Source organism: Hemitrygon akajei, chromosome 9 (genome assembly GCF_048418815.1).
Source record: "Hemitrygon akajei chromosome 9, sHemAka1.3, whole genome shotgun sequence".
In the NCBI taxonomy this organism is placed as follows: domain Eukaryota; kingdom Metazoa; phylum Chordata; class Chondrichthyes; order Myliobatiformes; family Dasyatidae; genus Hemitrygon; species Hemitrygon akajei.
Genome location: NC_133132.1, coordinates 167,091,348 through 167,118,191, shown reverse-complemented (window position 1 = coordinate 167,118,191; position 26,844 = coordinate 167,091,348). Strand labels below are relative to the sequence as shown.

Sequence of the window (26,844 nt, the reverse complement as noted above, 5' to 3'; positions counted from 1 at the left end):
TAATGATAATGAAATAAATAATACTGAGAGCATGAATTAACCATATATGGACTCACTTTCAAGGACTCCTCATCTCTTGTTCTTGATATTTATTGCTTATTTATTTATAGTTATTTTTTTCTCTCAACTCAAGCTGGTATGGGCATAGCCAAGTATGCTCATTTGTCAATTACTAGGAACTTACAGACTACTCAATGGAGTTTAGTATTGTGGCTTTATGGAGATTTGCATGATATTGCCATGCTGCCCTAATTATTTAATGCTGTTGTGCAGTGACTTTGGGATGATACCAGTCGTAGATATTACTATTGGGACAATGTATACACTGTTCACATTCCATAGTCTTTCAATTTCCTCTTTTAACTTAGTGTATTTCTGCTGTTTTTCACTTACTGATTTCTGTATGTTATGTGTGTTTGGAATGGCTAAATCTAGTAAATAAATTGTTCTTGCTTTTTTACCCTGTGTTATTACATCCAGGCGATTATGATGTTGTTATTGTTTCTTTTTTCTTTTTTGTATTTGCATAGCTTGTTGTCTTCTACACAGTGATTGTCCGCCCTGTTTGTGTCTTTCATTGATTCTATTATTGTTACTGGATCTTTTTGAATATGCCCACAAGAAAATCAATCTCATATATGCACTTCGATAATAAATTTACTTTGAACCTTTGAGTTGTAGTGTCCTTGAAAATGAGTCCAAAGTTATGTGATCACTTCAGTGTTGAGGTCAGTAAGGTTATCCACACTGTATCAAGAGCCTGATGTTTGAAGGGTAATAACTGTTCCTGAACCTGCTGGTGTGGAACTGAAAGCTCCTGGACAAGGTCCAGCACCTGGCCGTGTGGTGTGCTGACAACAACCTGGCCCTCAACATCCAGAAGACCAAGGAGATCATTGTGGACTTCAGGCATGCTAGGAGCCACACTCACGTCCTCATCTACATAAATGCATCTGTAGTGGAGCGTGTATCAAGCTTCAAATTCCTTGTTGTCAACATTTCCGGAGTTCTCATCTGGTCCCTGAACTCCTCCATCCTGATCAAAGAGGCACAACAGCGCCTTTATTTCCTGCGGAGCATCAAGAAAGCTCACCTCTGTCCCAGGACACTGACAGACTTTAACCACTGTACCATTGAGAGCAGACTCACCAACTCCATCTCAGTGTGGTGTGGCAATTGTCCCATATCGGACCACAAAGCATTCCAGCGTGTGGTGAAAACTGCCCAGCGGATTATCGGCACCCAATTGCCCACCATTGAGAACAGCTACCATAAACACTGCCTGGGCAGGGCGAATAGCATTATCAAGGATGCATCTCACCCTAACCATGGACTTTTCACTCTCCTCCCATCCAGTAGGCGCTATAGGAACCTCCGCTCCTACACCAGCAGGCACAGGAAGAGCTTCTTCCCTGAGGCTGTGACCCTGTTGAACTTCACATCACAGCGCTAAGCAGTATTGTACCCATATTTACAACTCCTCCCTCGGAGTGTCAGACACCCTGAGCCAATAGGCTGGTCCTTGACTTGTTTCCACTTGGCATAATTAACTTATTATTTAATTATTTATGGTTTTATATTGCTATATTTCTTCACTATTCTTGGTTGGTGCGGCTGTAACAAAACCCAGTTTCCCTCAGGATCAATAAAGTATGTGTGTCTGTATATTGTACTGTCTCAGTACTTTTACATTTGTGTGCTGTAGCACTTACTTCTTATTCGCAGTTATTTGGTAAATAACACTATTCTTTGCACTTCTGGTTAGATGTTAAATGCATTTGATTTGGCTTTGTACCTGTACTCGGCACAATGACAATAAAGTTGAATCTAAGCCAAACTGTAAACTTCAGCAAATATAACATCAGAGTGTACTTTGCCTCACAGCCGTGAGTGAAAAGCCTTCCCTGTTCAACCTTTCCCTGTAACTCAAGTCCTCCAGTCCTGGCAATATCCTTATTTCACTGCACTCTGTCAAACTCAATTTCACTTTTTCCAGAAAAATAAATCTCAGGGTTGTCTATGGTGACATGTATGTACTTTGATAATAAATTTACCGTGAATTTTGATCTTTGAAGTTTATTGATAACTTTCCTGTACGTACTGTAGCTGACCAGAATTCATCATTTTCTAAATGGAGAGAAAATTCAAAAATCTGAGGTGCAAAGGGACTTGGGAATCCTCGTGTAGGATTCTCTAAAGGTTAATTTGCAGATTGAATTGGTGGTGAGGAAGGCAAATGTGATGTTAGCATTCATTTTGAGAGAACTAGAATATAAAAGCAAGGATGTAATGTTGAGGCTTTGTGAGGCACTGTAAGGCCTCACTTGGAATATTGAGAGCAGTTTTGGGCTTTTTATCTAAGAAAGGATGTACTGATATTGGAGAGGGTTCAAAGGAGGTTCACAAAACAATTCCAGGATTGAAAGGCTTATCATATGAGGACGATTGATGACTGTGGGCCTGTACTCACTGGAATTCAGAAGAATGACAAAGGATCTTATTGAAACCTATCGAATGTTGAATAGATGTAGAAAGGATGTTTCCTATGGTGGGGAAGTTTAAGATTAGAGGACACAGCCTCAGAATAGAGGGGTGTCCTTTTAGAATAGAGGTGAAGAGGAATTTCTTTAGCTAGAGAGTGGTGAATCTGGAATTCATTGCCACAGGCGGTTGTGGAAGCTAAGTCATTGAGTATATTTAAGGCAGAGGTTGATAGGTTTGTGGTTAGTCAGGGTATAAAGAAATATGGGAAAAATGCATGAGATTAGGACTGAGAGGGAAATGGATTAGCCATGATGAAATGGTGGAGCAGACTCGATGGGCTAAATGGCTCTATATCTTATGGTCTTGTCTGCCATAGGAATTGAGATCCTCTGTAATTACTGAAATGCATTTTTGTTTTGCAGGTCTAATGAGGGAGCTAAATGAGTTTTATCAGCGAAGTGGCACAGATATAAAGCATGTGTATCTGAGTGCTGAAACAGATCATTACCATTCGTCGACAGGAGACAAAGGATGGGGATGTGGATATCGAAACTTTCAAATGGTTCTCTCCTCACTTATCAAACTGGACCACTATAAGAGCCATTTACATGGTAAAGATTTTAATACATTAAAGCACCAATCCTTCTAGCATGTTGAGAGAACATGCTCAACGTGTTTTCTCAACATGCTTGCTGAGTAGCAAGAAACATTTAATTTGGCAAAGCATCCTCCCATTTGTGCTTGCTGGTAATTGGTAATGCCTGACTAAGTTGCATATTTTCATTTTGGAAGATCACTTTAAAGTGTAGTGATTGATATGGTTTGCACAAATTTGCTCTTCCCCCCTGCCCCCACCCAAGAGGATTGGCTACCTGATAAATATTTTAAGCACTAGACATTCTGCAGATGCTGGAAATCCAAAGCAACACACCCAAAATGCTGGAGGAATTCAGCAGGTCAGGTAGCATCTACAGAAATGAACCAACAGTCAATGATGTAGGCTGAGACCCTTCATCAGAATCATTAAAAAATATTTTGATGTTAGTATTCATAGGAAATACTGTATGACAAGCTACCAGGAAAACAGTAATGGACTTAAAAGGGACTGTACCTCCGGCAACATCAAAGATTTTTATGAGCTGTGGTTTGCAATGGGACCTAAATTTGGAGACTGATGTCTAAGTTTATCTATAAAGGATACAATCCAGCATGCAAAATCTTTAAATATAACTTTTTCTGTACCGTCTCCCCCCCCCCCCCCCCCCCACCGGTTCCTGAGAATGAAAGGGTTAATATATCAGGTGTGTTTCATGGCTCTAGGCCTGTACTCACTGGAGTTTGGAAGAATGAGTGTGAATCTCATTGGAACCCATCAAATATTAAAAGGCCTCAATAAAGTGGACCTGGAGAAGATGTTTCCTGTAGTGGGGGAGGTCTTGGACCAGAGGGCACAGCCTCAGAATAAAGGGACATCCACTTAGAATGGAGAGGAGAAATTTCTTCAGCCAGAGGGTGGTTAATTTGTGGAAATCATTGCCAAAGACAGCTATGCAGGCCAAGAGAATGGGTATTTTTAAAGCAGAGGTTGGTGGTTCTTGATTTGTAAGGAAGTTAGAAAGATTATGGAGAGAAGGCAGAAGACTGAGGGGTGAGGAGGATAATTACTCAGCTATGATAGGATGACGGCACAGTTTCAATTGGCCAAATGACCTAATCCTGTGCCTATTGTGTATGGTCTTGTATCCGGATTTTGGCTATTGTTCGCAAGGCTGTAGAATGAGGAGGTATAATCTGTATATTTTGCACAAATTTCCTTTGTTTTCCACTTGGATGGATAACTGCAAACACGTTTTGGTCACTCTTTTTCCTTTAGACCATGCGATTCCTATCATTCCGAAAATCCAGGCCATGATAGAAGGAGCTTGGAAGGATGGCTTTGATCCTCAAGGTGCCGCATCATTTGGAAACAAACTGCAGGGCACTCGAGCTTGGATTGGGGCAACGGAAATCTATACCTTGTTAACCTTCCTAGGAATAAAGTAAGTGCATTGATTAACAAAAACTAACTTTAAGTAGCTATTATATCACTGGCTTTCCAGCCAGTCCTTTGACCATAAGACATAGGAACGGAATTTGTCCATTCAGCCGTTCCATTATGGCTGATGCTATCCCTCTCAACCCCATTCTCCTGCCTTCTCCCCATAACCTTTGACGCCCTTGCTAATCAAGAATCTATTCATCTCTGGCTTAAGTGCACCCAATTACGTCCTCCACAGCTGTCTGTGGCAAAGAGTTCCACGGGCAGGTGAGAAGGAGTGAAAAGGTCAGAGTGTAGAATGGGGGGGAGGGGGGCAGATTTGTTCATCAGAGAAAATGATCAGGTTGGACGGTACCCAGACAGGGTATAAGGTGTACAACACGCTGGAAGAACTCAGGATGAAGGGTCTCGGCCCAAAACGTTGAGTCCTGATGAAGGGTCTCAGCCCGAAACTTTGACTGCTCATTTCCACGGATGCTGCCTGACCTGCTGAGTTCCTCCAGCATATGAACGTGTTGCTTTGACCACAGTATCTGCAGTGTACTTTGTGTTTAGGATATAAGGTGTTACTCCTCCACCCTGAGAGTGACATTTTGGCACTATTACTTCCCCCCGGGTCCCCTCCTCCTCTGCTTTCTGCTATCAGATTCCTTCCTATCTTGCCCTTGACCTTTCCTACCCACCTGGCTTCACCTATCACCTTCCATCTAGCTTCTTTCCCCTCCCCCCACCTTTTTATTCAGGCATCTTCCCCCTTTCCTTCTCAGTTCTGATGAAGGATCTCAGCCCGAAACGTCAACTGTTTACTATTTTCCATAGATGCTGCCTGACCTGCTGAGTCCCTGCAGTATTTTGTGTGTGTTGCTTTGGATTTCCAGCATCTGCAGACTTCCCCAGTGTTTGGAATTAATAACAGTATCTTTGCCAGAAGGACTTAAGCACTTCTAAAAGATCTATATATCTTCCAAAGACTACATTCTTCCAATAGTGTGGTAACCAGAACTATGGCCTAACCTAAACTCAGCACCAATTCCGATCTTTAAAACTCAATGTTCTGGATGAGGAAGGAAAGCACTCCGAACGCCCTCTTTCAGGAAGTTGTAGCCCAAGACTACATGAATTGATCTGGTTCCCCAGCATCATCTCCAGTAATTTCCCTGCCACTGTTATAAGGGAAATTAAGAAGAGAAAAATCCTTTAGCTACAGAGAGCATAAAGGATGAGATATGCTGCTTTATAATTGTGCCTCCCTAATAAATAACTTTTCCTAATGGTGTTTGATAAGTTTTTTCATTTCTACAGGTGCCAAATTATTGACTTTCACCAGCCCACTGGCCCATCAGGTACCCATCCTCGTTTATTTGAGAGGATATGGCAGTACTATTCTTCAGGCAGGGATGGAGCATTACGATCGCAACCCAAGGTCATATGGACAAACAAACCACCAATCTATCTTCAGCATCAAGGTAAATATATTAAAAATCATGTTGTGATTACCTGAATTTCCTAATTTTCTTTGTGATTCTCATAGCTGAGAGTTTGTCTCATTGAGCATGGAACAGGACAGGTCCTTTGGTCTACGATGTTGTGCCAACTCCAAGATAAATCTAACCCTTCCTTCTAATAGATCTCAATTTTTGGTTATCCACATGCCTACCTAAGAGTCTCTTAAATGTCCTTAATATATCTGCCTCTACCAGCGCTCTTGGCAGCACATTCCAAGCATTTACCACTCTCTATGTAAAATAAAACTTCCCTGACATCTACCCTATACTTTCCTCCAGTTACCTTAAAATTATACCCCCTTGTGTTAGGCATTTCCACCCTGGGAAGAAGTCTCGATCTATGCCTCTTAGCATCTTGTACACCTCTTTCAAGACACCTCTCATCCTGCTTTGTTGCAAAGGGAAAAGCCTTAGCTTGCTTGCTTCACTTTTCCTCATAAGACTTGATCAGTATCCTGGTAAATCCCCTCTGCACCCTCTCTAAAGCTTCCACGTTCTTCCTATAATTTAAAAAAATATATATTTATTGAGACACAGCCTGGAATAGACCCTTCTGGCCCTTCAAGTCTCACCACACAGCAATCCCTGATTTAATCCTGGCCTAATCACGGGACAATTTACACTGACCAATTAACCTATCAACCAGTTTATCTTTGGACTGTGGGATGATACTAGAGCACCCAGGGAAAACCTACAAACTACTTGCAGACAGCGGCAGGAATTAAACCCGAGTTGCTGACACTGTGAAGCATTGTGCTAACTACTGCACTACAATGCCGCCCCTCTACACTACAGTTTTGCCCGAGGGAACCAGAACTGAACACAGTGCTGTTTGTGGTCTAACCATGAGCTCTTGAACTCAATCCTCAAAGAATTGAAAGCCAACACGCCTTCTTAACAAACTTGTGCAAAATTTAGGAATTGGAGTTTAAATTAATGGTAGGGCAGTGGTACCAGAATTTAGCATTGAGATGAAGAAAGATTGTGCTTGTGGAATTGGCAGAGGTAGCACAAGAGGAAGATATATGACAGAAATATTTCAAATGTCATTAGAAATGGGGATGGTGCCAGATGATTGGCGTATTGCTCATGTGGTTCCATTGTTTAAAAAGGGTTCTAAGAGTAAACCTAGCAATTATAGGCCTGTAAGTTTGACGTCAGTGGTGGGTAAATTAATGGAAAGTATTCTTAGAGATGGTATATATAATTATCTGGATAGACAGGGTCTGATTAGGAGCAGTCAACATGGATTTGTGCGTGGAAGGTCATGTTTGACAAATCTTATTGAATTTTTTGAAGAGGTTACTAGGAACGTTGACAAGGGTAAAGCAGTGGATGTTGTCTATATGAACTTCAGTAAGGCCTTTGACAAGGCTCTGCACAGAAGGTTAGTTAGGAAAGTTCAGTCTTTAGGTATTAATATTGAAGTAGTAAAATGGATTCAACAGTGGCTGGATGGGAGATGCCAGAGAGTAGTGGTGGACAACTGTTTGTCAGGTTGGAGGCCAGTGACTAGTGGTGTGCCTCAGAGATCTGTACTGGGTCCAATGTTGTTTGTCATATACATTAATGATCTGGATGATGGGGTGGTAAAATGGATTGGTAAGTATGCAGATGATACTAAGATAGGTGACGTTGTGGATAATGAAGTAGGTTTTCAAAGCTTGCAAAGAGATTTAGGCCAGTTAGAAGAATGGGCTGAAAGATGGCAGATGGAGTTTAATGCTAATAAGTGTGAGGTGCTACATTTTGGTAGGAATAATCAAAATAGGACATACATGGTAAATGGTTGGGCATTCAGGAATGCAGTAGAACAGTGATCTAGGAATAATGGTGCATAGTTCCCTGAAGGTGGAATCTCATGTGGATAGGGTGGTGAAGAAAGCTTTTGGTATGCTGGCCTTTATAAATCAGAACATTGAGTATAGGAGTTGGGATGTAATGTTAAAATTGTACAAGGCATTGGTGAGGCCAAATTTGGAGTATTGTGTACAGTTCTGGTCTCCAAATTATATGAGAGTACAGAGGAGATTTACTAGAATGTTACCTGGGTTTCAGCATGAACAAGTTAGGTCTTTATTCTTTGGAGCGTAGAAAGTTGAGGTGGGGCTTGATGGAGGTATTTAAAATTATGAGGGGGATAGATAGAGTTGACGTGGATAGGCTTTTTCCATTGAGAGTAGGGGAGATTCAAACAAGAGGACATGAGTTGAGACAGGGGGCAAAAGTTTAGGGGTAACACGAGGGGAAATTTCTTTACTCAGAGAGTGGTACCTGTGTGGAACAAGCTTCCAGTAGAAGTGGTAGAGGCAGGTTCGGTATTGTCATTTAAAGTAAAATTGGATAGGTATATGGACAGGAAAGGAATGGAGGGGTATGGGCTGAGTGCAGGTAGGTGGGACTAGGTGAGAGTAAGCGTTTGCCACGGACTAGAAGGGCTAAGGTGGCCTGTTTCCGTGCTGTAATTGTTATATGGTTATATATTAAGATTTTGTACACTGGACTCCAAGAGCACATGTTTACAGAGTACGTCCATCATTGTGTATTTTCGAAGCTGGGTGACGGCATGGAGGTACATCTCTACCAAAGGAGGCGTAAGGTACTCCTTCCCTCGCTGGCCCGCAGGTCACCCTTGGCAAGGTGTATCACTGGCTTAGCCCCCCGATCGGGGTCACGTGAAGCCATGGGAGCAGGTAGTGGATGGTCGTGTGAGCAGCTGGTGCATATCTCAAGTCTGGTTATGTGACCACTGATGCCAGGCAGACAATCTCTGAAGAGTTTTGACAATGGCTGCGGTCACCAGAAGGCAGCAATGGCAAGCAACTTCTGTAGAAAACTTTGTCAAGAGCAATAATGTTCATTGAACCATAATCACCCGTGACATATGACATAGCACATAATTATGATGGTGATGAAGTAAATCAGACAAGATTGGTTTCTAATTATTGGGGTACATGTTATTCATGCAAGTCTGGTAAGGAGAACAAATTTGTGTGGGTGAAGAACTGGTGAGATGGAGGGCATTAGCAAGAGTAGAATAATAGAGTAGTCAAGAATAGAATTTAAATGATTATCTTTAAAGCACAGGAGGTACTTAACGCCACAGGCAGTATTCTGTGGACTGCCATCTAGTGGAAAGGATACAAGGCAGTAGGTTCATTATATGTGCACAATGGAGATGTGCAAATGCCATAGAATAGCGATAATGAGGGACTTTGACCATCTTGGTATTGACTATGAAAAGAATGCAAGAGGAAAGTGAGGGGGAGGCGGTGGATGCGGTCTGGAGCAGATGCAGGAAATATATTCCCCTTGGTGGTATGCTCTGGTACAGATGAACAGGTGTAAAAATGAACTATGACCTAAGGAGACAAAAGTCTGGACTGCACTCACTGTTCCCTCTAAGCAGTATGGGTGTGCGGCTGCATAGTAACTGAAACACTCCCACACACGTAACCCTTGTTGCCGCACAGCTGGGATTTCCGTTTATATAGTGTTGAAATTTATATAGTTGTGAAATTATTTTAATATAATTTTAAAATTCTGCTCATGTAAATTTGAAGGTATCCTAATGATTTTGAAAATATGCTAATGTAATTGTGAAATGCCTTGTAATTAATTATGTGTTAATTAATACAAACCATAAATTTTCTAAATCATAAACAGGCCACAACATTTGAGAGTTTCAACATATTTATATTGTCAGTGGTTCAAGTTACAACACTGTTACAAATTGTAACAATCGATGCAGAATGGAAGTTGGTAGCTCATTGTTAATAAACCACCAAACTGCTGAACAAGTTTAAAAGTTTACAAAAAGTGAATGATTATCTTTGTTGTACTGCATTTCACGGTAGGCCTCCATTAGTCTCAATAGACCATGGATTTGCACCTTGGAAAGTTTCCAGGGCGCAAGCCTGGGCAAGGTTTTTTTTGTGGAAGATCGGCAGTTGCCCAGGGTGCAAGTCTCCCCTCTCCATGCCACCAATGTTGTCCAAGGGAAGGGCATTTTGATCCATATAGCTTGGCACTAGTGTCATCGCAGAGCAATGTGTGGTTAAGTGCCTTGCTCAAGGACACACACACAAGCCTCAGCCAAGGCTCAAACTAGCGACCTTCAGATAACTAGACATAGAACATAGAAGAGTACAGCACATTACTGGCCCTTCAGCCCACAATATTGTGCCGACCCTCAAACCCTGTATCCCATATAACCTCCCATCTTAAATTCCTCCTGATACCTGTCTAGTAGTCTCTTAAACTTCACTAGTTTATCTGTCTCCACCACTGACTCAGGCAGTGCATTCCACGCACCAACCACTCTCTGAGTAAAAAACCTTCCTCTAAGACGAACGCCTTAACCACTTGGCCACGCGCCAACACATTTCACTGTACCCTTCAATTAATAAATAAAATCAAAAGTACAAGATTTTTCAATTTTCATTCTGTACTATTATATAGTATTCTTAGTATTTGTATTATTAAAAAAAACATTTAATATGCCACACGGTGTCAAGGCTGTGTAAAAATTTCCAGCTCAGTGCAATGGTTGGTCTGTGCAGCTGTAAAGAAAAATATTAGAGGGGACATTGACTGCACCACTGAGAGAGTAGTGGAAGCTGGCTTAATCATAATGTACTGGTTAAGTAGTTGGAAGGCTACTTGAACAGGGCAGTGGAGTGGGACAATATGGATTTTACTTGAAGTAAGATGTCAATGGGCTGAATGCCCCCTCCCCACCATGCTGTAACATTTTGGTGGTTTTATGATCCAATGATATATATTTAATAGAAGAAGGAAGCAAGAAAACGCTTCTTTCTAATACATACATACACACAGTATGTTGCTGGAAGGTGGTGCTATCACACCATTTACATGAGAGTAACAGAAGGTGAAGACAAGAATATACAAGCTAGAGGGTTTATGAGATGTCTTGAGGACTTTGTTGGTGGTGTTGAATGGGAGGGAAGTTTATGGGGAGGGGGAAAATCAGAGTTAAATATTTTACACAGAGAGTGGTGGGTGCGTGGAGTGCACTGTTAGTGCTGGTGGTAGAGGTAGATATGTTAGGGACATTTGAGCAACTCTCCAATAGGCATATGGATGATGGAGAAAATGGAGGGTGTTCCTCAGGGGTCGGTATTGGGACCGGTACTTTTCACATTGTTTTGGATAATGGAATTGATGGCTTTGTGGTAAAGTCTGTGGATTAAACGAAGATAAGTGGTGGGATAGGTAGTGCTGAGGAAGCAATGCGCTTGCAGCAGGACTTAGACAAATTGGAAGAATGGTCAAAAAAGTAGCAGATGAATACAGTGTTGGGAAAATGTATGATAATGCATTTTGGTAAAAGGAACAATAGTGCAGACTATTATCTTAATGTGGAGAAGGTTCAAACATCAGAGGTGCAGAGGGACTTAGGAATCCTTGTGCAAAACTTCCTGAAGGTTAATTTACAAGTTGAGTCTGTGGTAAAGAATGGAAATGCAATGTTGGCATTTATTTCAAGGGGATTAGAATATAAAAGCAAGGAGATATTGCTGAGCCTTTATAAGACACTAGTCAAGCCGCACTTGGAGTATTGTCAACAGTTTTTGGCCCCATATATCTTGTTGTCATTGGAGAGAGTTCAGAGGAGGTTCACGAGGATGATTCTGGGAACATAGGGGTTAACATATGAGGAACATTTATTGGGCCTGTACTCACTGGAATTTAGAAGAATGCGGGGTGTATCATTGAAACCTACCAAATGTTGAAAGAATTAAATAGGATGGATGTGGAGGGGATGCTTCCTATGGTGGGATTATCCAGAACTAGAGGGCACAGCCTAAAAATTGAGGGGTGACCCTTTAGAACAGAGGTAAGGAGGAATTTTTTTTTAGCCAGAGAGTAGTGAATCTATGAAATGCTCTCACAGACTGCAGTGGAGGCCAAGTCCGTGTGTATATTTAAGGTGGAAGTTGATAGTTTCCTGATTGGTCAGGGCATCAAGGATGTGGTGAGAAGGCAGGTATATGGGGTTGAGTGGAATCCAAGATAAACCATGATGGAATAGTGGAGCAGACTCAATGGGCTGAATGGCCTAATTCTGCTTCTATGTCTTATGGCCTTATGGTAGGAGTGAAGAGTTAGATTAATCTTAGTGTAGGTTAGATGGAAGGTGCAACATTGTGTGTTGAAGAGCTGTAATGTTCTATGTTCTATAGTCAGGAATTCCCAGCAATTTCTTTTATGCTGTGGGCCCCTACCATTAACCAAGGGGTCCGTGGACCCCAGGTTGCAAACCCCTATATTGAGTCACATTTGCTCAATTGTAATGTACTTGTTTGAAAGTTGGGAAGAGATGGCCAAATCTTTTAAATGGTTCTTGTATGGGTCTTTGCAATGTGTGACAATTGTTATAAAGGTCGATTGTGGTTTGTAGCAGAGATGGCAAGAAATCATAGTTTGTGTCATTGAAGTGTTTATGTCCCAAAGTGAAATGCTACGATGTAAGTGCTTTTACTTGTAGCATTTCGGTTTATATCTTTGGCACATTACACGAATGTCTTAGCTGATGTCTGAATATGACTCTCATCAGGCTTGAGATTTCTTTACAGATTGTGTTTCATTCTTTCCAATCTAGTTTAGTGGTGGGATGGTTAGACATAGTAGCTCTTCAGGCATTCTTCAACTGGTGCCCGTGACAAGAAATGTGGTGTTTCTACAAAATAATCTGAAGTCTGCAAACTCGTACGTGCCCTGAATTGCGCACCATGGGAAGAAATGAGTGTGGGCCAGAGAAAATAAATATGTGTAAAACGATAAAGCTAAAACATGCTTTGGTGATTCAAGTGCCTGTATAACAGTGTACAGGGCACCATGATAACCCAAGATGTAGGGCAGATCTTTTGACCTCTAATATCAATGTAACCTTTCCCTCCCATTTTCTGTCATCCATGTCCCCATCTAAGAGACTCTTAAAGGTCACTAATGTATCTGCCTCCACCACCATGGCTGGCAGGCTGTTCCACACATCCATTATCGCTGACACACCCCCATGCTTTCCTCCAAACAACTTCAAAGTTATGCCCCATCATATTAGCCCTGGGAAAAGTCTCTGGCCATCCACTCTAACTCTGCTTCTTCTCAGCTTGTACACCTCGATCAACTCACTGCTTATCCTCCTTCGCTCCAAAGAGGAAAGCCCAGGCTCGCTCGACCTTTCTTTGTAAGACATGCTCTCTAGTCCAGGCAGCATCTTGGTAAACCTCCTTTGCAGCTTCTCTAAAGCTTCCACGTCCCTCCTGTAATGAGATGACGAGAATTGAACACCATAATCAAGTTGGTCTAACCAAAGTTTTATAGAGTTGCAACATTACCTCACGGCTCTCGATCTCAATCCCCAGAATAATGACAGTCAACACAGCATACGTCCTTTTAAAACCATAAGGTATAGGAGCAGAATCAGGCCATTTGGCTCATCGCGTCTACACCGCCATGTCATTGTGGCTGATCCGTTTTCCCTCTGAGCCCCAATCTCCTGCCTTCCCCCCAAACCCCTCCCCACTGTATCCTAACCAAGTCTTGGCCTCCACAGCTGCCTGTAGCAATGAATTCCACCGATTCACTATTCCCTGGTTAAAAGACATTCTTCCTCATCTAAACGGATGCCCCTCTATTCTGAGGCTGTGTCCTCTGGTCTTAGACTCTCCCACCTCTGGAAACATCCTCTCCACACTCACTCTATCAAAGCCTATGAACCCTTTAGTAAACTATGGATAATTTCCAGGACCCTTTATATGTGAAGGCATGCTATTAAGTGATCAGGAAAATGTTCCCCATTGTAATACAAAGTTAAAAATAGTAATTTCCCAAAGAGCATTAAATTCAATAGCCAATTGAGCAAATCTTTTACACTCATTAAAACAATTTAATTTGTTCTTAATGTCTTTGAAAGGGTGAATTTTAAACTCATTATAGTTTAACCTGTTGGGAATACCATACCCATCTTTGAAGCATATTAATCTTTCTAACGTTAGGTCACAGTCGGACTATTGTAGGCATTGAAGAAAGGAACAATGGAACACTTTGCCTGTTGATTTTTGATCCCGGTAACCAAGAAATCCAGAAACTTCTGCGCACCAATATGACTGGAACAAGTATTAAAATGATTCGTAGATTCATCGGGAGTTTGAAGTACAAACAATATCAAATTGTGACAATAAATGGTATTCTGTCAGTGGAAGAGAAAAACGTGAGTTACCTTTTAATAGACTTTTTGAAAGATGTATGCTCTGTGCCGCTTCTACTTTAATTTGGAACATTTCTAATTTTTAGCAGGCTAGAGTTGAGATCTTAGTCTGTATTCTGCATCTTTCATGTGGCATGATCACCACCTTTTCTTTGTTGACTGCTGTCAGACAAGCATGCTGGGTAGTCCGGCAAGAGTGATGCCAGTAAGCTGTCTGAGCGGCTAAGTGGGTAACTGAAAACTGCAAAGTTCTATCAGTGTTTTACAGAGCAGGAAATTAAAATTGGAATAAATCTGATGTATTGAGAAATACACTCTGGCCACTTTATTAGGCTCCTGTATACCTTGTTAATGCAAATATCTAATCAGCCAATCATATTTGCTATTTGCCTGCCACCCTGCTCTCAGTACTTTGTGTACAGTGACAAAGTAACCGCACTGAATTATCATCTGTACTGTCTTCCTACATACAAATGTAATCGTTAGGACTCAGTGGTCGCTTTCTCAATGAGTTTAAAACTAATGTTTGCTGGTGTAATTTTGAAATGTGGTTTCAATCTCCACACAAGTATCACTGGACAACAATTTTTGTTGGAACTGTTGCTTCCTCAGAATTTTTTTTTGGTTTACGATAGACTGCTTGAAGCTGAACACAAGTATAATTTCAGATTACTTGTACCACGTAGGAATTTGGAGAAACAAGAAATTAACTTTTATTGAATATACATAATGTGTATAAATTGCATAATGGTCCTGAAGCTTTGCAATTGCTCAGCTAAGCTAAAAATGTTTTCTTGATGATTTTCATTTGTACTCAATCTCTGAGGCATCTCACATGTGTCCAATAATAATCAGCCAGCATTGATGGATTCCAGTTGCCCTGATACTGTTTCTCCATGACCGCAATGTCCTGGTGAAACCTTTCCTTGTGCTTGTCACTGACAGCACCAAGATTTGCAGGGAAGAAATCTAAATGGGAATGCAGAAGATGAATCTTTAGTGACATGTTGCATTTCATGGTTTTGTATGTTGAAGCATGAACGCAGTTTGGTGCTCTGTAGTTGCCAAGAAAATTTTTACCAACATCCTTGAATGCCTTCCATGCAATTTTCCCCAGTCTCAATGGAAGTTCTTTGAATTACCTATCATTGATAACCTGTTAGATTTGTGGACCAACGAAATGCCTTCCTTAATCTTGGTATCAGTTATTCTGGGAAACATCCGTCTCAAATATCAAAATCCTTCATGGAAGGTTAGAGCTTTCTAAAACCTGCCCTAACATGCTGCACCCACCCTGTCTAAGCATGCCCAGTTATGCCTGGACAAGATAGAAGACTTCTCATGTTGCATTGTGGGCAACATTTTAATCGATTTGAATTATGAATTGAAATAACAAAATAGCCAATTTAAAAAAAAATTGTGCCTGATAGGGAAACTTCATGGCAATTTTCATGATCAGCAGCCCAAAATCCATAAGATACACCCAAAAATATTCAGGAAGCAAAATCTTTGTTGTCAAGTGTACTTAGAATAATCAAGAGATACTTCTGCATTTTTTTGTTGATCCAAAGAGTGTTTGGCCTGAAGACATGGATTCACTAGAATGCCTTTCCACAGAGTCTCTCAGCAAAGAAATGACTGCTTTGTCACACCATGTACATGCAGCCTCTCACATACCGATCTATAACTAGTCCATGGTTTTCTATCCCATTGTAATCCTGTGCAAGTGGCAGAGTCCACCGCCCCCTCAGGCAATGAGTTCCAGGTTCCAATCATCTGCATGCTTCCTATCAAGAACTGCTCGACAGAATCTTCATATGAGCAAAGCAGTTTATAAATTGATAAAATGTTTAACATTTTTAAAGAAAGGGATTTCTGTTCCTCCACCGTTGATGCTGCCCTCGCCTGCATCTCCTTCGTTTCCAGAACATCCACACTTGCCCCGTCTTCCTGCCGCCTTAACAGTGATAGAGTCCCTCTTGCCCTTAGTTCCTACCCCTCGATCCTCCACATCCAACACACCATTCTCAGCAATGTCCACCTTTCCCAAGGGGATCCTACCACCAAGTACATTCCCCCGCCCCGCCCCCCCACTCTCTGCTTCCTGCAGCGATCGCTCCCTCTGTGATTCTCTTGTCCATTTGTACCTCCCCATTAATTTCCCTCCCGGCACATCGCTGCTGCGTGGCCAAAGTTCTACCCTTTCCCCATTCACCTGTGAATTTGTTGGAATTGCCTATTGTATCCGGTGCTCCCGATGTGGCTTCCTCTGCAATGGTGAGACCCATCATTAATTGGGTGACTGCCTCGTTGAGCACAGGTGGGATTTCTCAGTGGCCAGACATTTTAATTCCGATTCCTGTGCCATCCTCATGGTCCGTTGTCTCCTCTTGTGCCATGACGACACCACCCTCGGGGAGGAGGAGCGACACCTCATATTCCGTCTGGGTTGTCTCCAACCTGATGATGTGGATATTGATTTCTCCTTTCCCACTCTAGCCTCTTACTTCTTCCTACTCGCCTATCACCTTCCCCTGGTGCTCTCCCTCCTCCTTCCCTTTCTCCTATGGTCTACTCTCCTCTCCTATCAGATTCCTTCCTCTCCAGCCCTTTACCTTTCCCACCCATCTGGCTTCACCTGTCACCTTCTCCTTATTCCCCTTCACCTTCCACCGCCTTTTTATTCTGGCATCTTCCCCCTTCCTTTCCAGTCCTGCTGAAGGGTCTCATCACGAAAAATTCAACTATTTGTTGATTTCAGTGGTGCTGCCTGACCTGCTGAGTTCCTGCAGCATTTTGTCTGTGTTGATTTAAAATTTAGTACGTCTCTTTATGGGCGGCATATTAGGGCAGCGGTTAGAGTAACACCCTAACAGTGTCACTGCCACGGGTTCAATTCCCTCAGCATCTGTAAAGATTCGGTACATTCTCCCCGTGGACTGTGTGGGCTTCCTCAGGTTCCTCTCACGTTTCAAAGACTTAAAGGTTAATTGGGCGGTGTGATCTCATTGGGCCCGGAGGGCCTGTTACCGTACTGTATCTCTAAGTAAAACAAAAGTAAATCTATATGCTGTCTATCTATTTCCTTCACAGGCCCGTAAGCATGCATCGTCAGTGCTAACAGCAGAAAAGGTGCCATAGTGCAATTCTCGGACCTAGAATTCAGCAAGCCGTCTATTTTTCAGGTTCCTTACATTTCCTTTTACTTGAGCCATATGTAAATCTTAGTTCACAAATTCTTCTTTTGTTTTTGATTTGTAAACATGATCAATTTAATTGGAGGTAATATATTTTTATGCATTTCTTGTAAGATTGGCAATGTTGCCCATGAAGCGTAAAATGGGATGAGCTCGTCTGTTACTAATATCCCACATGCTGATGAACATTTGTAATTAATAATTTCACAAGTGCCGTTCAACATTCTACTAATGAAGGATTTTAGTTGTGGTTCTGCCTTGTTTTCAGTTGGAAATATAGGCATTTTTTTTAGAGTTTCCTTGTGTAGATAGAATTATGTTATAGAAAATGTGTCTTGAACATCTAAGCGTAAAAAGACTAATACATCTATTTTCCAGATTGCTCCTGTGGATGCTTCGTTACTCTTTTCTACTATGTAAATTATTGCTAATAAACATTTTTTGAAGTATTCTGTAAGTTGGAAGTTAATTTTCACTCGAGGTTGCACTCAACATACCCTCTAATTTTTTGTACAGCCATGCAGACCAGACATTTCCTCTGAGCAGGAAACTTACACAGCCTGAAATTTACATGGCACTTAATTATTTTTTACAATATACACATCAAACAAACACAATTCACAACAACACATCTGAACAATTTCAGTCAAGGCAATTGGCAGACACAATGGTAAAAGTAAAATGTTTTGACTAGAAACATAGAAAACCTAAAGCACAATATGGGCCCTTCGGCCCACAAAGCTGTGCCAAACATGTCCTTACTTTAGAAATTACCTAGGGTTACCCATTGCCCTCTATTTTTCTAAGCTCCATGTACCTGTCCAGGAGTCTCTTAAAAGACCCTATCGTATCCGCCTCCACCACCGTCGCTGGCAGCCCATTCCATGCACTCACAAGTCAAGTCAAGTCACTTTTATTGTTATTTTGACCACAACTGCTGGTAAAGTACATAGTAAAAATGAGACAATGTTTTTCAGGACCGTGGTGTTATATGACACAGTACAAAAACTAGACTGAACTACGTAAACAACACAGAAAGAAAAAAAAACTACACTAGACTACAGACCTACCCAGGACTACGTAAAGTGCACAAAACAGTGCAGGCAATACAATAAATAATAAACAGGACAATAGGGCAGTAAGGTGTCAGTCCAGGCTTCGGGTATTGAGGAGTCTGATAGCTTGGGGGAAGAAACTGTTACATAGTCTGGTCGTGAGAGCCCAAATGCTTCAGAGCCTTTTCCCAGATGGCAGGAGGGAGAAGGGATTCTATGAGGGGAGCATGGGGTCCTTCATAATGCTATTTGCTTTGCAGATGCAGCGTGTAGTGTAAATGTCCGTGATGGTGGGAAGAGAGACCCCGATGATCTCAGCTGACCTCACTATCCGCTGCAGGGTCTTGCAATCCGAGATGGTGCAATTTCCAAACCAGGCAGTGATGCAGCTGCTCAGGATGCTCTCAATACAACCCCTGTAGAAAGTGATGAGGATAGGGGGTAGGAGGTGGACTTTCATCAGCCTTCGCAGAAAGTAGAGATGCTGATAGGCTTTCTTTGCTATGGAGCTGGTGTTGAGGGACCAGGTGAGATTCTCCGCCAGGTGAACACCAAGAAATTTGGTGCTCTTAACGATCTCTACCGAGGAGCCGTCGATGTTCAGCGAGGAGTGGTCGCTCCGTGCCCTCCTGAAGTCAACAACCATCTCTTTTGTTCACATTCAAAGACAGGTTGTTGGCTCTGCACCAGTCCGTTAGCCGCTCACCACTCTCTGCATTAAAAAAAACTTAGCCCTGACATCTCCTCTTTAACTACTTCCAAGCACCTTAAAACTATGCCCTCTCGTGCTAGCCATTTCAGCCCTGGGAAAAAGCCTCTGGCTATCCACACGATCAATGCCTCTCATCATCTTATACACTAGTTTGCATTGGTATTCCACGGACCAGTGTTTTATTCACTTCCATTCTGTGTTTATTGTTATAATTTGTAACAGTTTTGTAATTTTAAACACTGCCAATGTAAATATTTTGTAGCTCTAAAGTAAAGGTTTAGATGAAGTGAGAAGACAGGTTACTCTGCTATACCATTCATTTTACAACTGCTATTTGATATATTTACCATTGATGCCAATCAGTGTGGTAGAGATCTAGGAACTTAGTATGGATGACTATCTGTACGATGGTTACTTGTCATTGAAGCTGGAGTTTTCGGAGTCAGATGTGGGAGTAGCTGAGGTCCTTGGTACGTTATTGTTGGTTTGTCGAGAAAGGTGGAGCTTCAATTCTTGTGGGCACAAATACTTCTACCGTGTGCAGGCTAGTGGGAGCCTGCAAGGAGAAAGCTGGAGACAGCTTTCTGAAACCATTGTCCATTCACCCTGTGTTTCCAGTTGCTTTTGAGGAAGTGTGTGGCCGCACTGGGCTGAATGATGAGCAGAGACGAGGGACTGTGTGGTACATCCAGTCCAAACCAGTCGTGTTACAACCCGGGGAAGTAGCTAGAGTGACAGGAACCCCAAATTTCCCAGAACACCTGATGCTGAAGCCCTCTTGGTGGATATTCCAGAAGACCACAAAGAGGAGTCATGCTTACCTGCTAGGATACTAGTGAGGACCGGACTGCAGAAGCCGTTGGTTGTATCAGTGACGACAGTGATTGTCAGCAACACTTCAGAGAAGGAGGTCACCCTCGGGCGGGGGATGCCAATTCTGGTGATAGTAATGTCTAGAGTAAGACCAGCTGGGGAGAACCTCTGTCCAAAAAAAACAGAAGTTGACTGCTGAGTCATTCAACTCTGGGGACTCTTTGGTTCCTGGAGATAGAAACATAGAAAACCTACAGCACAATACAGGCCCTTCAGCCCACAATGCTGTGACGAACATGTACTCACTTTAGAAATTACCTAGGGTTACCCATAGTCCTCTATTTTTCTAAGTTTCATGTACCTATCCAGGAGCTTCTTAAAAGACTCTATTGTATCCGCCTCCACCACCGTTGCTGGCAGCCCATTCCACGTACTCACCACTCTCTGCGTAAAGAAAAAACTTACCCTGACATCCCCTCTGTACCTACTTCCAAGAACCTTAAAACTGTGCCCTCGTATGCTAGCCATTTCAGCCTTAGGAAAAAACCTCTGACTATCCACATGATCAATGCCTCTCATCATCTTATACACCTCTCAGGTCACGTCTCATCCTCCATCACTCCAAAGGAGAGAAGGCTGAGTTCACTCAACCTATTCTCATAAGGCATGCTCCCCAATTGACTCCCACATCATGAAGACCCTGGAGAGACTTGTTCTGAAGCAGCTCCGGCCTATGGTTAGGCCACAATTACACCCCCTGCAGTTCGCCTACCAGCCCCGAATAGGAGTTGAGGATGCCATCGTCTACCTGCTGAACCGTGTCTACGCCCACCTGGACAAGCCGGCGAGCACTGTGAGGGTTATCTTTTTTGACTTCTCCAGTGCGTTCAACACCATCCACCCTGCTCTGCTGGGTGAGAAGCTGACAGTGATGCAGGTGGATGCTTCCCTGGTGTCATGGATTATTGATTACCTGACTGGCAGACCTCAGTACGTGCGCTTGCAACACTGTGTGTCAGACAGAGTGGTCAGCAGCACTGGGGCTCCACAGGGGACTGTCCTGTCTCCCTTTCTCTTCACCATCTACACCTCGGACTTCAACTACAACACAGAGTCTTGCCATCTTCAGAAGTTTTCTGATGACTCTGCCATAGTTGGATGCATCAGCAAGGGAGATGAAGCTGAGTACAGGGCTACGGTGGGAAACTTTGTCACATGGTGCGAGCAGAATCATCTGCAGCTTAATGTGAAAATGACTAAGGAGCTGGTGGTGGACCTGAGGAGGGCTAAGGCACCGGTGATCCCTGTTTCCATCCAAAGGGTCAGTGTGGACATGGTGGAGGATTACAAATACCTGGGGATACAAATTGGCAATAAACTGGACTGGTCAAAGAATACTGAGACTGTCTACAAGAAGGGTCAGAGCCGTCTCTATTTCCTGAGGAGACCGAGGTCCTTTAACATCTGCCGGACGATGCTGAGGATGTTCTACGAGTCTGTGGTGGCCAGTGCTATCATGTTTGCTGTTGTGTGCTGGGGCAGCAGGCTGAGGGTAGCAGATCAACAGAATCAACAAACTCTTTCGCAAGGCCAGTGATGTTGTGGGGGTGGAACTGGACTCTCTGGCGGTGGTGTCTGAAAAGAGGATGCTGTCCAAGTTGCATGCCATCTTGGACAATGTCTCCCATCCACTCCATAATGTACTGGTTAGGCACAGGAGTACGTTCAGCCAGAAACTCATTCCACCAAGATGCAACACTGAGCGTCATAGGAAGTCATTCCTGCCTGTGGCCATCAAACTTTACAACTCCTCCCTCGGAGTGTCAGACACCCTGAGCCAATAGGCTGGTCCTGGACTTATTTCCACTTGGCATAATTTACTTATTATCATTTAATTATTTCTGGTTTTATTTTGCTATATTTCTACTCTATTCTTGGTTGGTGCAACTGTAATGAAATCCAATTTCCCTCGGGATCAATAAAGTATGTCTGTCTGTCTGTCTGTCAATCCAGGCAACATCCTTGTAAATTTCCTCTGCATCCTTTCTATAGTTTCCACAACCTTTCTGTAGTGAGGTGACCAGAAATGAGCACAGTACTCCAAGTGGGGTCCGACCAAGGATCTGTATGGCTGTAACATTGAACTCAATCCCACGGTTGATGAAGGCCAATGCACCGTATCCCTTCTTAACACAGTCAACCTGCGTGGTTAAGAAGGCATTGGAAGAGGAGGTTGATAGAGAAGATGTTGAAGCTGGAAGATGTCTTTTCTACTGACAAGTTTGATGTGGGTTGTCCAAGAGCATTTGCCACACCACCCCGGTGACAGAGGACACCTGTTCAGAGAAAGGTCGCGGTGACTGGCACCTGCAGAGGTGAAAGGTGTTCGGCAACATCTGCAGAAGCTGAAGGAACCTGGGATCATCACTGAGTCCAGAAGCCCCGATGCATCTCCAGTAGTGGTGACAGATGTGTGTGGACTCCCAGTCTCTAGACAGTCCCCGACCGACGTACGGTTCTGAGGATAGAAGATGCAGTGCCTGCCTGTGTGGTGTGAAGTGGTTCAGCGTGCTGGACTTGAAGAGTGGATATCATCAGATCCCCGTGAGCGAGGCTGACAAAAAGAAGACGGCATGCACATGTCCACTGGAATTCTTCCAGTTCAAAAGAATGCCCCAGGCGTATCAGGAGCCCTGGCGACTTTCTAGCATGTCATGGAGAAAACAGTGTGGGATATGGACTTGTTAAAGGTATTGGTGTATCTGGATGACCTCAAAGTGTTTTGGTCCACTTCGGAGGAACATTAAGTGAGGCTACTGAAGGGGCTGAAAGGGTGTATGGATTTCCTGTCAGCAGAGGTAGATGCCAGCAACATGGCGAATGTCTTGGCTATTACGGATCACAAAAGCAAATATGCTCATACATGTGTTACTGAGCATGCTTGGAGTCAAGAAGTCAAGGACTACGTCTTATCACCCAGCCAGGGCAATCCTCAGCCCAAGAGGTTCAATCGGACCTTTCTAGACATGCTCAGAACCTTGGAAATCAGCAAGAAGAACAAGTGGAGTCAACATATTGGGCATCTGGTCCACTGCTACGACTGTACACAGAATGAAGCCACCAGGTACTCGCCATATTATCTGATGTTTGGGCGCAAAGTGAGGTTGCCCATTGACCTCTGTTGTGGGACCAGCAAGGAAGATGTATGTCGTGGTTACTTGAAATGACCAGGAGACGCAGACGATCCTTCGAGAAGTTTAAACCTTTATTTGCAAACAAAGGCTGAGGCAATCGATGAACTTGTCACCGAAAGCCCCCCGAGCTCCGGTGTACAGCATTCTTTATAGTAATTTCTTATCTCAGTTACATTTCGGTCTTATCAGCATACCCAACCATTCTTTAGTTGCATATCATCTATACATTAACTAATCAATCGCTCTTGCTTAGCTCTCAGTGCGCCACCAGTATTTCTTTCCAGTTCACATCTTGGGCCTCATTCCTGGCCATGGTTGTTTCTCAGTCAGCCTCCCTTAACCTCCCTCACATTCCATTTCCTGTTCATACCATCCTGTCTGCCACCGTTATCTCTTCATAAGCCATTCTATCGTATAATATATGGAGTACATTTCAGCTAATTAGTGCTGCTAAGGATAAACAGATGTTCTTTAACTGCCATGGTATGTAGCTAAGAAAATACAAGGTATCTTGTAAAACAGTACATAGTAAAATGTGTCTAGTAAAATAATACATAGTAATATTCAGTACATAGGAGTGATTACATAGTATAGTAAATAGCTAGTACATAGTGATTACATTTCAGGTATATATTTCTCAATATGTACAACAGAGGACTTATCTGAAGTGTGTGTCTGATGTGAGAAGGGAGTTGAAAAAGGGTTTATGAATTAGCTGGAGCCGCAGCTGCCAAGCAGAATCAAGGAAATAAGAGGAGGTATGATCAAAAGGTTAGGTTTTTCCAACTAATGCCTGGAGACAGAGTCCTCATAAAGAATTTGGGGCTACCTGGGAAGCATATTGGCCGACCCCTGGGCGGCTATGCCTTCTGTAGTGGAGAGTCAGTTGCCAAACATACCAGTTTTCCAGGTGAAACCAGAGGACAGGAATGGGGCTGTCAAGATTCTCCATTGGAACCACCTTCTGACTCTGGGAGAAGAGGTATATGTTGACCTGGACCCTACACCTAGTAAGGACTCTTCAGCGACGTGGGGCAGCCAAAGGACCAGCAGCAGGAAGGATTAGACCAGACCCCACCCCTGAATGTGAGACTGACTCAAAAGACAAGGAAATGGGGGTGTGGTATATGCAGCCTTTCGCAAACTCCCCAATAATTGATGAAGAGACTGTCATGCTGTGGTGGGTGAAATGGGGGGAAACCAGCATTGGACCAGCAGGTTTGCGCTTAGAAAATGATGGGAGGCTCACCGCTAAAGTAACTGGGCATAAAGACAAGTTCCGGCAAGTAACGAGAGGACCTGAGTTACCGGTAGGCATGAGTAATGGACAGGGAGAGGCCTCTTTACAAACCCTTTAGTTAAGTAAGATTCATAAATGTAATTCCTTTAATCGTATGCAGAGCGCTGTCTGTAGTTTCTTGGCACTGAGTTGTAACAGAGTAGCAAATTACACAGCATCCACACAAACCGGGGTTTGGGGTGGGAGAGCTGACAATCTTGTGGGTCTGGCGGGACCTGAGCGTGTCTTCCCTAGACTCACGCAGCCAAGGAAAGCAGTGGTTTTAATAATTAGCATTATATAGAAGAAAATCCCAGCAGTGAGGTAAGAAAGCCTATATGCACAAGAGCATTTCAGTTACTATGTTCCTGCACATCCGCACAACTTAGAGCGAACAGTAGTTACACAATTAACATTTGCATTAGTTCTGTTTGAGATTATGACCATCTTCATCTTCCAGTAGCCAGCAGTTTGTGTTTTGGGCCTCATCTCACGTGTTGTCTATACACATAAACGTGTATCTGTTACGTTCACAACAAAGTGCCAGCTGATTGCCTTGTGTGCCTTCCAAGTTCTTGCTGGCATTAACCATATAACATATAACCATATAACAATCACAGCACGGAAACAGGCCATTCCGGCCCTCCTAGTCCGTGCCGAACTCTTAATCTCACCTAGTCCCACCTACCCGCACTCAGCCCATAACCCTCCACTCCTTTCCTATCCATATACCTATCCAATTTTACCTTAAATGACACAACTGAACTGGCCTCTACTACTTCTACAGGAAGCTCATTCCACACAGCTATCACTCTCTGAGTAAAGAAATACCCCCTTAAACTTTTGCCCCCTAACTCTCAAATCATGTCCTCTCGTTTGAATCTCCCCTACTCTCAATGGAAACAGCCTATTCACGTCAACTCTATCTATCCCTCTCAACATTTTAAATACCTCGATCAAATCCCCCCTCAACCTTCTACGCTCCAATGAATAGAGACCTAACTTGTTCAACCTTTCTCTGTAACTTAAGTGCTGAAACCCAGGTAACATCCTAGTAAATCGTCTCTGCACTCTCTCTAATTTATTGATATCTTTCCTATAATTCGGTGACCAGAACTGTACACAATATTCCAAATTTGGCCTTACCAATGCCTTGTACAATTTTAACATTACATCCCAACTTCTGTACTCAATGCTCTGATTTATAAAGGCCAGCGTTCCAAAAGCCTTCTTCACCACCCTATCTACATGAGACTCCACCTTCAGGGAACTATGCACTGTTATTCCTAGATCTCTCTGTTCCACTGCATTCCTCAATGCCCTACCATTTACCCTGTATGTTCTATTTGGATTATTCCTGCCAAAATGTAGAACCTCACACTTCTCAGCATTAAACTCCATCTGCCAACGTTCAGCCCATTCTTCTAACCGGCATAAATCTCCCTGCAAGCTTTGAAAACCCACCTCATTATCCACAACACCTCCTACCTTAGTATCATCAGCATACTTACTAATCCAATTTACCACCCCATCATCCAGATCATTTATGTATATTACAAACAACATTGGGCCCAAAACAGATCCCTGAGGCACCCCGCTAGTCACCGGCCTCCATCCCGATAAACAATTATCCACCACTACTCTCTGGCATCTCCCATCTAGCCACTGTTGAATCCATTTTATTACTCCAGCATTAATACCTAACGACTGAACCTTCTTAACTAACCTTCCATGTGGAACTTTGTCAAAGGCCTTGCTGAAGTCCATATAGACTACATCCACTGCCTTACCCTCGTCAACATTCCTCGTAACTGGTGCCCTTTTGCAGGCAACTCAAACAACTACCAGTTATTATCACTGCTGTCGTGGAATTTGCATTTAATCAAATAATCACTTGACTCCGTACCTCAGTCCAGGAACTAAGTACTTGGTACCAAGGAGAGCAAGTGCTGATCTCCACCAGCTGAGTAGAGAAAAAGCAGGCACACTTCAATAGAGTTAACGCATCCTCCTGACACAGGCTGCAAGCAAAGGGAAGATGTAATACATACAACTTCTTCCTTTCAGGGTTTTGTGACTCACAGCAGGGAAACAGGACCAACTAGGGTCTAGTGCCTGATGCATCCCGGCTGCAGGCTAGTGTGTCTTGTGATTCATGCATCCGGCTGCAACACCATGAAGACCGTGTTAGGGATCTGGAGCAACAGCTGGATAATCTTCGACTTGTTTGGGAGAGTGAGGAGATAATCGATCAGAGTTACAGGGCTGTAGTCACCCTGAAGTTGCAGGAGTTAAGTAGATAGGTAATTTTCAGGAGAAATAGAAATGTGAAGA

The 26,844-nt window shown here is 43.0% G+C and overlaps 1 protein-coding gene across 6 annotated transcripts in view; it reads left to right on the top strand.

The window, feature by feature from the left end:
* The window catches only part of zufsp (zinc finger containing ubiquitin peptidase 1), a 75,686-nt gene that overhangs the window by 36,701 nt on the left and 12,141 nt on the right, over positions 1–26,844 (top strand). For 3 of the 6 annotated variants that reach the window (XM_073057446.1, XM_073057447.1, XM_073057441.1), the window contains 5 exons: positions 2,907–3,095; positions 4,358–4,523; positions 5,825–5,988; positions 14,049–14,263; positions 17,354–17,906. In XM_073057446.1, the coding sequence (XP_072913547.1) occupies positions 2,907–3,095; positions 4,358–4,523; positions 5,825–5,988; positions 14,049–14,263; positions 17,354–17,401 (782 nt within the window). In that variant the 3' untranslated portion in view covers positions 17,402–17,906. Of the gene's footprint in view, positions 1–2,906; positions 3,096–4,357; positions 4,524–5,824; positions 5,989–14,048; positions 14,264–17,353; positions 17,907–26,844 lie in introns of those variants that run through there. The other 3 variants (XM_073057444.1, XM_073057443.1, XM_073057442.1) reach the window with 2 other exon arrangements.